This window comes from Suncus etruscus, chromosome 7 (assembly GCF_024139225.1).
Source record: "Suncus etruscus isolate mSunEtr1 chromosome 7, mSunEtr1.pri.cur, whole genome shotgun sequence".
In the NCBI taxonomy this organism is placed as follows: Eukaryota; Metazoa; Chordata; class Mammalia; order Eulipotyphla; family Soricidae; genus Suncus; species Suncus etruscus.
The window spans coordinates 52,967,709-52,982,010 of NC_064854.1; the positions used below are offsets into that span (position 1 = coordinate 52,967,709).

Below are 14,302 nucleotides of genomic sequence, written 5' to 3' on the forward strand. Positions count from 1 at the left end.
CATAATCAGTTAACGAAATATTTGATATTCTCAAGACATACCAGCCCAGCTGGGATCTGTGCTCTGTGTTTTCACTCCCAGCCCTGCCAATTTGATGGGGACATGGGGATTCCCTGAGCCCTTCAGAGTGACTATGGGAGGGCATCCTCAGCATTCAAGTGGTACCAGCGCTGTTCTGGGCAAAAGAACAAGGTGCCCATGACAGCTGGATCCAGTGCTATGCCAGCTGATTCACTGTTAGATGCTGAACCAGTGTTCAGTGCTGGCTTATCCATGGTGGAAAAAGTTCACAGAAACTAAATCCTCACAGGGGGGCCCTAGAGCTCCCCCCTCCCCGATACCCAGCACAAGGCTGCTGGAACTTAGCACACCTGGACCCTCCTCACTGCACTGCAGCTGTCCCCCTTTTTAATCCACCTAAGATTAGTCTCAAGGGTCCAATGACCAGATTAGTGGCTCCTCTAGGGGAGACTGGAGATTCCCACCATGGCAGACATGGAGGGCCAGGTGTGGGCTATGCCTGTAGACAGCACCACCGGCCTTTCATGGGGTCCAGCTCTTGGGCTCTTTGGCCTGTGGGTCCTAAACCTCCACGTCAGCTCCTACGGCCCAACCACCAAGCTCTCACTGGAATGTTGTCCTCTTTCTGACGCACACCTTTTCACCTCAGGATGGATTCCTTCTTCTTGGCCGAGATGTTTAAGTACCTGTACCTGCTTTTCGCGGATAAGGAGGACATTATCTTTGACATTGAGGATTACATCTTTACGACAGAGGCTCACTTGCTTCCGCTTTGGCTCTCCACGACCAACCAAAGTGTCTCGAAGAAGGACTCAGTAAGTTTTACTTTCTGGGGAGCTGCCTCCTTATCTTTCTGTAGTTTTCTATGAATCCGAGGTCACAGGAGGTAGAGAGCAGGTGTCTATGTCGGTGTTAGTCTTCATGACTCTCTCTCTGTCCCACAGACTTCTGAGTATACGGAGCTAGACGACAGCAGTTTTGACTGGACGTGTCCCAACACTCAGATCCTCTTCCCTAATGACCCACTCTACGCTCAGAGCATTCGGGAGCCTCTGAAAAATGTGGTGGATAAGAGCTGCCCGAGAGACGTCATCCGAGTGTAAGACTTCCCTTGCATGCCCGTTAGAGCAGGACCCATGAGCTCCAAGGACAGAGCACGGCCACATCCCCTGTGCCTCCACCCAGGACCCCAAGGTTGGCAGTTACCCTGTGAGAGGCAGCTGGAATACAATCAGTGAGCGGGGCTTTCTCCACATCAATCTATGATTGCTTTTTAAATTTATTTTGAGAATTTCTATGTGAACAGAATTTTACATTTTGCTGAATGACTTAAGTCATCTTCACGGCAAATATAAAATAGCTTTAGTATCTAGAACTCATTTTTCTTTTTTTTTTCTTTTTCTCTTTTTGGGCCATAACCTGTGACGCTCAGGGGTTACTCCTGGCTATGAGCTCAGAAATCGCTCCTGGCTCGGGGGACCATATGGCACACCAGGGATCAAACCGAGGTCCATCCTAGATCAGCCACATGCAAGGCAAATGCCCTACCACTATGCTATTACTCCGACCCCTCTTTTTTTAGTTTTTGGGTCACACTCAGAGGCATTTGGGGGTTACTCTGAGCTCTGCACTCAAAAATCTCCCCTGGCAGGCTTGGGAGACCATATAAGATGCCTGGAATCGAACCACCATCTGTTCTGGGTTGGCCGCTTGCATGGCAAACGCCCTACCACTGTGCTGTCTATCCAGCCCCAGATATTACAGTTCTTAAGTGTATTAAAAAATGTTTGTCTTGGGGCTGGAGAGATAGCACAACGGCGTTTGCCTTGCAAGCAGTTGATCCAGGACCTAAGGTGGTTGGTTTAAATCCCGGCATCCCAGATGGTCCCCGAGCTTGCCAGGAACTATTTCTGAGCAGATAGCCAGGAGTACCTCCTGAGCGCTGCCGGGAGTGACCCAAAAAACAAAAACAAAAAAATGTTTGTCTTGGGGTTGGAGGCAATAAGTCAGTGGGGAGGGTGCTGGCCTTGCCTATGGCCCACTCTGTTTCAATCCCAAGCACCCCATAGGATCGATCCCCTGACCACTGCTAGGAGTGGTGAGCGCAGAAACAGGAGTAAGTACTGATCACCATTGGGCATGTACCCCAAACCACACCATACCAGAAAGAAATGTTTTTCTTTATGATTTACATGCGTGAAAATTCAAGGATTCTCTTGGTTGCTGTTACATTTTGATGAGCTACTTGTTCTTGGTTGTTCAATAATAGTTTTGATTTAATGAGTTGATTTTTCCCCAAATAGTTACATTAGAAGAGATCATTAAATTAAAAAAAATTTTTTTTTTTGGTTTTTGGGCCACACCCGTTTGACGCTCAGGGGTTACTCCTGGCTATGTGCTCAGAAATCGCCCTTGGCTTGGGGGGACCATATGGGACGCCGGGGGATCGAACCGGGGTCCTTCCTTGGCTAGCGCTTGCAAGGCAGACACCTTACCTCCAGCGCCACCTACCCGGCCCCCGGCCTGAAATTTTTTTAATGTACATTACCATCCACCGATAGGTGACATTTTGGTTTGCTAAAGCAGAGGGAGTAAAATCTGGGTGATTTTGAGAAAGAAACCTACAACTGATTCCCCACTGTCCCATCTGTGTCTTCACTGGTCTCCAATGTGCCTCAGAGCCACTGTCCACGGTCCTGGCCCCTGGTCACTGCATGATTGACGCCATCCCACTGGCTGGCTGTGTCCCCAAGGTTCAGGGAGCAGCTGGGTGCAGCGCCAGCCACAAGGTGCACTTGGGCTCTGCTGGGGCTTGGGCTGAGCTGTGACTAGAGGTTGGTAAGCCTCGCCTGTGGTTCTTGTCAGCAGAGAGGAGAGTTTGAGGAGTGGAGCTAAACCCCCACTGAGAGCCCGCGATTTCATGGCCACTAACCCCGAGCACTTAGAAATCCTGAAGAAGATGGGGGTGAGTCTGATTCACCTCAAAGATGGGAGAGTCCAGTTGGTGCAACATGCGATCCAAGTAAGACATTGCTGTGCTGATGGGGTGCCTGTTCTGTGGGTGTCGTACTAACCGTGTGAGGGCTATGATTAATCACCTCCTGCGGTGTGTGTGAGTCACCTCCCTCTGTGTGAGTGTGGGATTAATTCACCTCCTTGAGTGGGATGGAATCACTTCTTCTGTGTGGTTGTGGGAAGGACTCACTTCCTCTGTGTGATTGCACAGGTCTAGTCACACCTCTTTGTATGCTTGTGTGATGGGGAAACCTATGGTGTGGTGGTGGTGGTTGGAATACTAATCAGATGTGTCACTCTGGGGTAGTTTTGTAACCTGGATAAGTTCATTTGGGATAGACTAAAGCCTTTTGATACCCAGCTTGGGTTTGAAAGGAAGGGTGTTTGCCTTATATGCAGCCGACCCGGGTTTGATCCTTAGCATCCCATCTGGTCCCCCAAGCCTGCCAAGAGTGGTTACTGAGCACAGAGCCAGTAGTAACCCCTAGGCACTGCCAGGTATGACCCCAAAACAAAAAAAAGAATCAGTCTTGCTTGGGAGTTTTGTGGACAACTGTGAGTGTCCTTTCTCCCTACTTCAGAATAGAGATCCCTGGAGATACTTGGAGTGGCGTCCAGGCCTCCTCACAAGAGGCATCATATGGCTATTTTGGTTTCCCAGTGCACAGTTATATTTGTACTAAATAGAATCATATTTAAAGAAGCCAATACATGTGGCTTAATTAAAAATCCTTTATTTGCACAGGAGAGATGTGAGTGGGCTGACCACTTTACTGAGTGGGGGTCCAGATTAGTACCAAGCATCTCGTCATCCCCCAAGCATTGAGCCAAGAGCTGCCCTTGAGCACTATTTTTGGAACACAATAAAAGCAAACATTAAAAACTTGTCTGAGATAGTACAGCAGGTGAAGATGTTTGTCTTGCTTGTGGCCAATCTGGATTCGATCCCCAGTACCTCCAGCAGTGTGCCTTGAGCACAGAACCAGGAGTAATACCAGAGCACTGCCAGGTGTGGTTCAAAAACCAAAAGAAAGGGAAAAAAAGACTCAGCGTCTGCTGAGGTTTCAGTCTCTCTTCCCTGGGACTCCATGCTGTCGCCACACTCTGTCTCTCTCCTGGGAGACCAACTTCAGAATCGCCCTTTCCCAGCTCAGAGCTGGGGGGGCTCTGGTGCTTCATCTGATGGGGTGGGGTCGAGGGGTGCCTCATTTCGGAGCCTGGAATTGTGGGGCAGAGTGAGGGGCAGTTCTGGAGCTGAAGCAGGCATGGGAACATCAGGTTGGGCCTGCCATTTTCAGTCTGGATTGAAGATAGAAGCAGCAGGTCCAGGCTCGGGGGCGGGTCCTGTTTAGAGAGTCTCAGACTGGCAGCGCCCCAACACGCGGTGCATGCTGTCCGTGCAGGCCGCCAGCTCGGTGGACGCCGAGGACGGACTGCGCTTCATGCAGGAGATGATCGAGCTATCGAGCCAGCAGCAGAAGGAACAGCAGCTGCCACCCCGAGCTGTGCAGATCGTGTCGCACCCCTTCTTTGGCCGTGTGGTACTCACCGCCGGGCCTGCGCAATTCGGCCTGGATCTGTCCAAGCACAAGGAGGTGTGCGCTCCCAGGAGTGGATAAAAGGAGGAAAGGGGGGGCACTGAGCTGGATCCAGGAGGGGGTGCTTATGCCTGAGTAACAGGGTGCTGGGGCCACTGAGCTGGATTTACAGCTCGTCGATTTGCAGGTTTTCTTTTTTTTTTTTTTTTTTGGTTTTTGGGCCACACCCAGTAACGCTCAGGGGTTACTCCTGGCTATGTGCTCAGAAGTTGCTCCTGGCTTGGGGGACCATATGGGACACCGGGGGATCGAACCGTGGTCCGTCCAAGGCTAGCGCAGGCAAGGCAGGCACCTTACCTTTAGCGCCACCGCCCGGCCCCCGATTTGCAGGTTTTCAAGGCTCTTTGCCACTGCAGCTCCTGCCTTTATTGACAGCAGCTATGTGGAAGCAAGACCGAGTACAGGGGTGAAGGTGCTGCATTTGGTGTGTGACTAGCCCTGGTTTGATCCAAGAACCATCTGGGTCCCCGAGTATTGCCAAGTGTGACCCTGGAATGCTTGGGGGTGGCCCAAGTGTGCCAAACCTGCCTGCAGGAGCATCTTCACACCTGTTTAGTGGTGGGCTGGATTTTCAGAGGAAAGCGGGCTGCTCCCAACTCCCAGAGAACAACTCCTTTTCCTTGTGCCCAGCTCCAGGTCCCTCTGCTAATAGTGGATGAGGGCAGCATCCATGACTTTTCCTCACCATTACGGTGTCTTTGGGCATGTGCTGCAGCCCAATTCTTAGTTTTTCCATGTGGAATGGCTTGCTATTTTCAGCCCCATTCCTGCAAAACTAAACCACCCCACTGCAGTCCATGATAAAAACACTGATTGGGGCATCCAAGGCTATGTTCAGCCCAGTATGCAGGCACCAAACAGCTTGTGGCAGGGGGCTGCGGGGGTGCAGGGTGTGGTGTGTGGTACTGCCCAGTAGTGTGGCCCAAGGCGGAGGCTAGCGGAGCTGTTTCCTGTCCCACAGACGAGAGGCTTTGTCGCCAGCAGCAAACCCTACAATGGCTGCTCAGAGCTCACTAACCCCGAGGCAGTGACTGGCAAGATCGCCCTGATCCAGCGGGGCCAGTGTATGTTTGCCGAGAAAGCCCGCAACATCCAGAATGCTGGCGCCATTGGTGGCATCGTGATCGGTGAGTCCTTGCTCCGTCATTTCCACCCCTGGGGACAACGGGAGAGTGTTGGTAACCCTGAATTCCTGCAGGTGAGGGGAATGTGAGTAAGGACAGAGTGTCTGGAGCAATGGGGGGGAGCTACTTTCTGGGGCCTTTGCATTTGTTTCCCCCTTACCTGCCCTCATTCTCTGCCCTGTGGGGGTGGGGTGGGGGAGTTCCCTCTGGTTCTGTAGTTCAAGTTGTTCTGTAACGCAGGGCAGTGTATCCTTGAAGTGGGGGAGACAGGAAAGGACTCCCCCAAATGTCACTGTCGCAGTCCTTGGCTAGCTTTTAGTTTTTGTTTTGGGTTCACACCTAGCAGTGTTCAGGGGCTCCTCCTTGCTCTGTGTTCTGGAATCACTCCTAATAGGCTCAGGGCATCATATGGGGTGCTGGGGTTCAAACCCAGGTTGGCCATGTGGCAGTGAGTCCTCTGCGCTTGCTGTTGCCCCAGCACTGGCCATCTTTACCCATTGGGTTTTTGTGCACTAGTCCTATCTTTCCTGTGTTTTGGGGCCCGAGTTATGCCTGTCTGTCCAGCACCCATCAGGGATCCTCGACCTTCCCTCTGTTCTAAGGAAATGGGGAACCTCAAGATCCCAGGGTGTCCCATTCTCTGCCTTTCTTGGAGGAGACAGTATTCTGGTGGGTTGGGGCTTGTCCCTTGGAACTCAAGGCGGGAGTGCTGTAGGACCCACAGTGACAGACCAGTGGTGCTTCTCTCAGCCACAAGGACTTCGTTGTTCCTCTTTGCCTGTCCCAGGTATCCAGGACACAGAGGGTCCAGACCCAGCCAACATCTCAGAAAGTCTGATAGTTTTCTTTCCTTTTCTGGGGGGAAAGAGGAGAGGGAAGGGAAGGATGGAGGAAAGGGAAAGTTTGTTTCAAGTTTGAGTTTTTACTTGTCCCCACTACTGCTTCCTTCACTGAGGTTTGGCTTCTGCTAAAGCCCAGGAGTGCTTGTGATTGGCTTGAATCTTCCCAGGCGCCCAGTGAAGACTTAGCCATTAGCACACAGGTAGCGAGTAGCGAGCCCAGTTCTCAGTGTGCATTTGAAACTGCTTTGAGGGACCAGGCTGCCTTCCTGTGTTAATCTTGGCACTGGCCAGGACTGGGGCTAGGGATTTCATTCACAGCTTGTTTTTCTTGAACTTGTTACAAGCCTCTGCCTGGCAGGCCCAGAGGGTCAGGATTCAGTTCACACTGCCGATGGTTCCGCCCACCCCAGTCCTTAGGCCCGTAGCTCCGCCCCTGCCCAGATGGTGCTTTTTCTCTTGATGTGTGTGGTGGGATGACCACCGCAGCCCTGAGTCTGTGCCATGCCTAGCCCAACTTGTGTCAGCACAGATGTCGAGGGGCTGGCAACGCCTTTAGTCTGCTCAGTGAGTGGGGTGTTTGAGGGGTTCCTGCACCATCTCCCCATCAGAAGAGCCCTCCTGGGACTGACAATGGGCAGAACAGCAGCTTTAGACAGGTGTTCGGGGTTTATAGTGGTCTTCAAAGACGTAGCACCCCAGGCCCATGTGGGCCTCATGGTGGGTTTCTTGGGGACATGTGCTTGGGCCCCGGGACACCCCTGCCCTCGTGGCTCCTCATGTGGCTGTGTCCCTTTTCTGGCAGATGACAACGAGGGGAGCAGCAGTGACACGGCCCCTCTGTTCCAGATGGCGGGGGACGGCAAGGACACGGACGCCATCCGCATCCCCATGCTGTTCCTGTTTAGTAAAGAGGGGAGCATCATCCTGGATGCGCTGCGCAACTACGAGGTCGTGGAGGTGCTGCTCTCAGACAAGGCGCGAGACCGAGGTATGGGTGCCAGCCAGCACACGCGTTCAGAGATGGACATTCATGCAGGGACAGATATGGGTACACAGGGATTTATGCATACAGGGACTCACTCAGGAGACACAAGAGGATGTATGCATGCAGGGATGGCTATACACAGACATGTGGCGATTCTTGCACATAGACATGTAGGGACACAAACACGGGACGCCCACACATGGACACACAGACACATAGGGACTCCCTCACAAAGATACGTGGACGTCTCCCCAGCAGGCATTGGGCCTCTAACAGCGTGTGGGCTTCTGGTGTGTTTCCTCACTGGTGTAACAAGGCACCACTTCTGAGGCTGGTTTCTGAGTATGCTCTTGGGGTGGTGACCGTGTGAGGGACTGGTTTTGCCTGGGTGCATGAGGACCAAGGTCAGCAGACCCTCCGCTCACAGCCCATCTCCCCCAGATGCTGCCCACCAGCCTGGGCAGAGTTGCTTCCGCTTTTTGTCTTCCCACCAAGTTGCCTGGCTAGGCCTAGATGCCGCAGCTTTTCCATGTCCCTGGGGGTTGCCAGCAGAGGCCATGTGAGCTTCTACGCTGCCCAGAATGGAACACAGGGTCAGGGCAGGCTCTGAGACCCTGTCCCGGCCCCACAGCAGGTGGGTGCTGCCCAGCACACTGAAAGAGACCACCGTGGTTCAGGGGCTGCAGCCCCTGTGGAGGAGGGAGGCATCTTGGAATGTGGCAGCTCCTGTGGACCTAGAAATGTGTGTGTGCATGTGGTGTGTGTGTGTGTGTATGTGTGTGTGTGTATGTGTGTTTGTGCACGCGCTAATGTGGGGGCAGGTGGGCATGTGTCTGGACGGGGCACCGGCTCCAGTAGCAGGAGGTTTCAAACCTTCTCGAACCCACCTGGTTCCCTGTCCTCCGAGTCCTGGGTCGAGCATGAATCCTCCACCCGCCCAGCTCGTCCTAACACCTCTGCTTCTTTCCCCCGTTTTGTGCTCCCGTTGGACTTTCAGCTGCGATATTAAAAGGTAAAATGACACCCAGCTACATTATTAACAGTAGTAAGTATCTGGCAGCCGTCACCCTTAAGTTGTGTGTGTGGGGTGTGTTTGTGTTTGTGTGTGTATGTGAGCACGCGCGCACATGTGCTGCAAATACACATGGATGCTGTGTCCATATGCAGTTGTTTCTGTGGCTCATCCTCATGTCTGGATGATGGTATTGATTTGTTTTTTGTCCATCAGCTCTCCCAGATCCTGTCACTTGTCCTCCCGCAGGAGTCATCCCCCCTCCGTTCTGACTACCCATGAAAGTTCTGAGACTCGGGGTCCCCATTCCCCAAGAGGGCTCATGGCTAGGCTTACTCAACCCACCCAGCCATAGCAGGGCAGGGTCTTGCCCTGTCTGAACCAACTTGAATTGGGGCATCTCTGATGCCTCCAGATGGGATTCAGTCTGAGGCCGATGTTTGAGTTACTGGCCAGTCGGGACAAGCCCCAGTTCGTGATGCTTCTTCATGAGCCAGTTAAGGGGTCACGGCAACCTCTCCTGCCTCAGTACCACCTTAGGGGCACGGTTCCTGAGCGATTCCATGCGCACCAGCCTTTCTCCCATAGCTGAGGACCCTAAGACCTAGCACATGGCACCAGGACCTCCCATTTTCTGCCAGCCCCCAGTCTCTGACCACCCTAATTGAGGCCTAGCATCTGGGTGCCCTGCTGGGGGTTCCCTGGGACATGGTCTTGCTTCCCCACCCTGTCTTCACCCCAGCACCCATGGGGTCATTTGCCACAGTGGACTGTTCGCCGCCCAGCTCCGGGAAACAGGGCCCTCTTTCCTCCGCAGTCTCTTGGCTGCCAAGTCCTCGGGGGTTGTGATGACCATGGCTGTGTCACCCATGACAGTGACCAAACTGATGGTCTCAGGTTCAGAGAAAGGTCACAGGAAAGACTTTGGTTCCGAAGTTTTCAGAGAAATGGGATTAGAAATAGGGGCATGGAACAGCACCCTGGTGCTTCCTGTCATGAAGGGGCTTTTTCAGCCTTCAGATTACTTAGTTTCTCCAAGATGTCAGAATCTGAAGAGCTTGGATCTTGTATTTTAATAAATCCCACATCTGGAGACAGAGCAATAGTACAGTGTAGAGGCTGACCAAGTTTCAATTCTTGGTAGCTCATACGGTTTCCCAAATCCCACAAGGTTCTTGAGTGCAGAGCCACGAGTGACCCCGAGCGATGCTGGATGTGGCCACAAAGCAAAATCCTGCATCCTGTGGCATATTTGTAGAGTCTAAAGGATCCTTAATTTGGGGCCAGAGCGATAGCACAGTGGATAGGGCATTTTCCTTGCATGTGGCTGACCCAGGTTTTATCCCCAGCAACCTATATAGTCCCCTGAGCCTGCCAGGAGCGATTTCTGAGTGCAGAGCCATAACCCCTGAGCACTGCCCAAAAACAAACAAAAAATAATTTTAAAAAATAACAAAGGATCCTTAAGTTAATTCCTGGTTATTAATGGCCACAGAGAAAAAGTTCATGGGCTTCATTTCCTTACTCTTCTCAGTGATTTTCTTCTCTTAATAGTTTGGTTTACGCTGAAGTGGCTCACTAGTGGAATTAAAGTAGCCCTAATGGGGGCAGTTGCCTTGCAAACAAACAACCTGGGTTTGTTTCCCAGCATCCCATAGGGTCACCTGAGTCCACCAGGAGTGATCCCAGAGCACAATAGTTGGGGCCCTAAAACAGACAAAAGCCTGCACTTTGCATCTTGCATCTTCGCAGCAGTCTGAGCTTGGCTTCCCGTCTGGAGTCTGGGCTCCCTAGTTGTAACAGGGAGACACACACCCCAATATGGGCAATTGTGAGTGGTCAGGCCAGTCCCTTCTCCCATCAGGACTTATCCCCTGTCCGCTCTTCTTGATGTGAGTCCCAGTAACTGCCCAAAGCCAGCACACCATACCATATGGGAAGGTCATGTAAAATGTACATATTCTCTCCGCAGACGGCGAGATGGAAGCTGAGGAGCCGCTGGCCTCGGACCAGGATGCATCTGGCCCCATTGGGGAGTTGCAAGCTACCACACCACAGGACAGTGAGCTGGACACAGCTTCAGAGACCCCTGTCCTGGTAGACTCAGTCCTTGATGCACCCAAGCCACTGATCACAGAGGACGAATGCAGGGACCTTAACAGGCCAAGCTGGGAGGCCACAGGGCTCGAGAACAGTGCAGATTCTGACCCCAAATCCAGCCCTAACCCTGAATCCAGCCCCAACCCTGAATCCAGCCCTGACTATGAATCCCACTCTGATGATGGCCGGGGCGAGGCGGCACGGCCCATGGACTCCATCCTGGCCGACTGGAGCGAGGATATAGAAGCCTTCGAGCTGATGGAGAAGGACGAGCTTTGAGGGCTGACTGCAGCTGACCCCCAAGACCATCAGCTGCCCCCTGTAGCCCTCCTTTCCTGCCCCTATAGCACTGCGGGCCAGGGGGCCATGCCCAGCAAGCTCAGGGCTCTGGGGAGATAGGGCAGATGAGGGGTGAGGGGTGCCGTCGTGTTGGGCCTCCCCTTCAGAAGGAGTGTCAGGGTCTAGTGGACGTTTTGGGCTCAGGGTCTTAGCCCTTACGGCTCACCAGTGGAGGGCTTGGTCTCTCCAGCTCTGTCCCCACGTAAACCAAAGTGGCCGCCACCCTGGGCAGCTGGGCCCAGGATGTACCTGGTCCACCTGGGCTGTAGACAGAGGAGAGGGTATCCCTTTGGGCCAGGGGGCAGCTAGAAGGTGTCAGGCTACTGGGGGGCTGATTGTGCCCCACAAGCCCCAGATGCTTTTCCAGATATTATTGGGGGGAGGGGGGCCCCCACAGGTCAGCCACCTCTGCCCCTTGCAGTGTACCAGGGGCCAGGTTCCCGCCCAGCCAGCTCAGCTGACCCCATGTCTGGGGTGGGAGGAGTCACCACAGTGCTCTGAGATCCTGAACCTCCTCTACTTCCCTTTCAAAACTAATGATTATAAAAGTGCCCCACATCTCTCCCACCTCCCCAGTACCCCAAGTACCCCATGTCTCTCCCACCCCTCCATGATGTCCCTAAAAGAATCATGGTTTTGAGGTCACGACTAAAGCCGCTGTTCCTTCTGCAGACCTGAAAATAGCGGAGGCAGCACCTAGCACAGCCATATAGCAAAGGAGGAAGGGGCTTTTTGGTTGTGGGTTTTGGGGAGGGGGAAGCAGGCTGGTGCTGGCCATGTCTGAAGTCTTAAATGTGTCGTCCCTGGTCTGGGCAGCCCCAGTCTTGCTATCATGCCTTCTCTTACGTCATTTCTTCCTTTTCCACTGACCCCGAGTCAGTTCTGGGGGGACGTCTGGAAGCTTTCGTTGCCTTTCTGGGTGCTGCAGCATAAATGTGTTTCTTCCTGGCCACCCTCTGCCCAACCTGTGTCCATTCTGCTGCAGTCCAATGCCAGTGAAGAAGCTGCGAGTCAGAGAGATTTGTCTGAGGGAGAGGATGGGGGCATCATTGGCCCATGGGGACACCTGACTCAGTTGTGCGATTCCTTTTCAGAAGAAGGGAGACTGGAGGGAGGACTAGTTAGGCTTTGCTCTTCACAGTTACCAACCCGCTAGCCTAGCGGAAGCCCCGTTGCTCGCCTTGTTGTGGGTGGGTCATGAGCAGGCAATTCACTCCAGAAGGATCCCAGAAGCCTTAAAGACCCTGACCTATGCTTATACCTGGAATATGTTGAATGTTGAACACAGCGAGTCTTTCCATGACCCCGCCTGCTGCTGTCTTCCTCTGGCCACAAGGGGGCACAGTCTCTCTACAGCAAATTATTCTCTTGCTTGCCCAAGCCACACTTGCTGGAGAAAGACAAATTTGGGGGTTTATACCCCAAACACCCCTACGTGCCATTCCTCTGGCTCAGAAAGGCGCGCGCTCCGCTTCCAAACCCCGGCCTGGCCATCTGTGCTCACAGCCTCCCACTTACCCTGCAGGTCTTGGCGCTTATGAAGGTTTTTCTTTTTCTTCCATGTTTCTTTTTTTCTGTTTTAAACCTTTAGGGAAATGTTACTTATTTCCAAAAGATTTGGGGGCTCTGCGAGACCCTGAATCCTAGAAAACATCTGGTCTACCTCAGTCAGCTGTTGACTGTAGAGGGCGTGAGACCTGGGATGGTGAGTTTGTGCAGTGCTTGGTTCAAGCCTGGAATCAGGGGTCCCAGAGCAAGGTGTTGAATGCAGGTAATTCTCAAGGTTTCCAACCTAACTTGTTTACCTGGTTGGAAAATAAAATGACTCTATTCCACTGAAATGATAGACACTAAATCGCAGTACTTTCCCCATAAAGGTTCAGTGTAAGGGAATTATAATTTACTACGTGTGTTTGGGATAGGATTATTTTGTTAGGTAAGATTAAATTGTATTAGGTAATTTTTTCTTTTTTCTTTCTTTTTCCCTTTAATAAGCTTCCATCGCAATTGCGATTGTCATTTCGGAACAAAATTCTTTAATTTTCTCTTTCCCTTTTTCTTCACAGTATGAGAGAGAATGAAAATTGCAGACGCTGATTCTTTTAAGCTTATCTAGTACATTTGTCCTCTTGAACTTTGTATTTACACGGCCATCAAACAAGCCTTTTTTTTTTTTACAGCAAAACCAGCATTTTCCTGCTAACCAGACCCCATGCCAAATTTGTGTGAAAAGACGGCTTAGCCTGAGTGATTCAAGTAGCGCTCATACATTTTGAGGGGTGGCGGGGGGATTGAGGAAATATTCAACCGGTAGTTTTAATGCACAAGGCTTAGTTAGAACATAGAGAGACAAAAAACATTCTGTGAATGAAATAATTGTATGTTCAGATTTTATAAGACATTTTTAAATGCCCAATTTACAGCCGTATATTTTCTTATGATGTAATTTATGAAAAAGTCGTCTGTACTTGCAGGTGCTGGGTTAATGCTATCGGTGGAGTTTGTTGTTTGGTGAAAAATATGTACATTCTTTCTAAGGGAAGCTACGTACTGTGATGTAAAAGTCTGAAGCAGGATGTATATAATCCATGTACATAATTGTGTATTTGATTATAATTACTGATTGTAAAGATTTAATAAAATATGTAAATATGCTGGTCTGGTTTTCTGCATTTTAACACCAAACGCATCCTTTTTAATTTTACCTTTTTTTTTTTTTTTTTTGAGCCACACCCTGTAATGCTCCGGGGTTAATCTTGCCTCTGTGCTCAGGAGTTACTCCTAGTAGTGCTCAGGGAACCACATGGGATGTCAAGGATAGAATCCAGGGCATCTGTTGATGGGTTTCCTAAGTGATCCCTGAGTGCAGAGTTTGGAATAAACCCTAGCACCTCTGAGCGTGGTCTGAAAATGAAGAGCAAAAACATAAAGTCAACAAATATTCACTAAGTGTAAATAAGAACAAAGTTTGTGAATAAGCAGTAAATAATAAAATAAGAATGGAGAGGTAGTACAGGGGTTAAGCTACTTATTTGCCTTGCATATGGCCAGCCCAGATTAGATCGATGACTATAGCTGGTCCCCTGAATCTCATCATGAATGACCTGAGTATATCTGGGTGTGGCCAAGAATACTCAAGGAATCAAAGAAAATCTATCAGTTCCAAGTCATCATAAATGGGCACACTACTTTAATTACAACCGGAATAGACAATATCATCATTAGTTCGGTCTGACTTTAAAGTTCTAGTAAAGACCAGAAGACAA

At 51.2% G+C, this 14,302-nt stretch overlaps 1 protein-coding gene across 1 annotated transcript in view; it reads left to right on the plus strand.

Annotated features, from left to right (window-relative positions):
- EDEM3 (ER degradation enhancing alpha-mannosidase like protein 3) overlaps positions 1 to 13,690 on the plus strand; it is a 44,830-nt gene extending 31,140 nt beyond the window's left edge. Inside the window, exons 14-20 of the mRNA XM_049776436.1 lie at positions 671 to 836; positions 966 to 1,120; positions 2,890 to 3,043; positions 4,440 to 4,631; positions 5,596 to 5,761; positions 7,403 to 7,588; positions 10,570 to 13,690. Coding sequence (XP_049632393.1) covers positions 671 to 836; positions 966 to 1,120; positions 2,890 to 3,043; positions 4,440 to 4,631; positions 5,596 to 5,761; positions 7,403 to 7,588; positions 10,570 to 10,976 — 1,426 coding nt within the window. The 3' untranslated portion in view covers positions 10,977 to 13,690. The remainder of the gene's footprint in view (positions 1 to 670; positions 837 to 965; positions 1,121 to 2,889; positions 3,044 to 4,439; positions 4,632 to 5,595; positions 5,762 to 7,402; positions 7,589 to 10,569) is intronic.
- Positions 13,691 to 14,302: the final 612 nt, after the last annotated feature.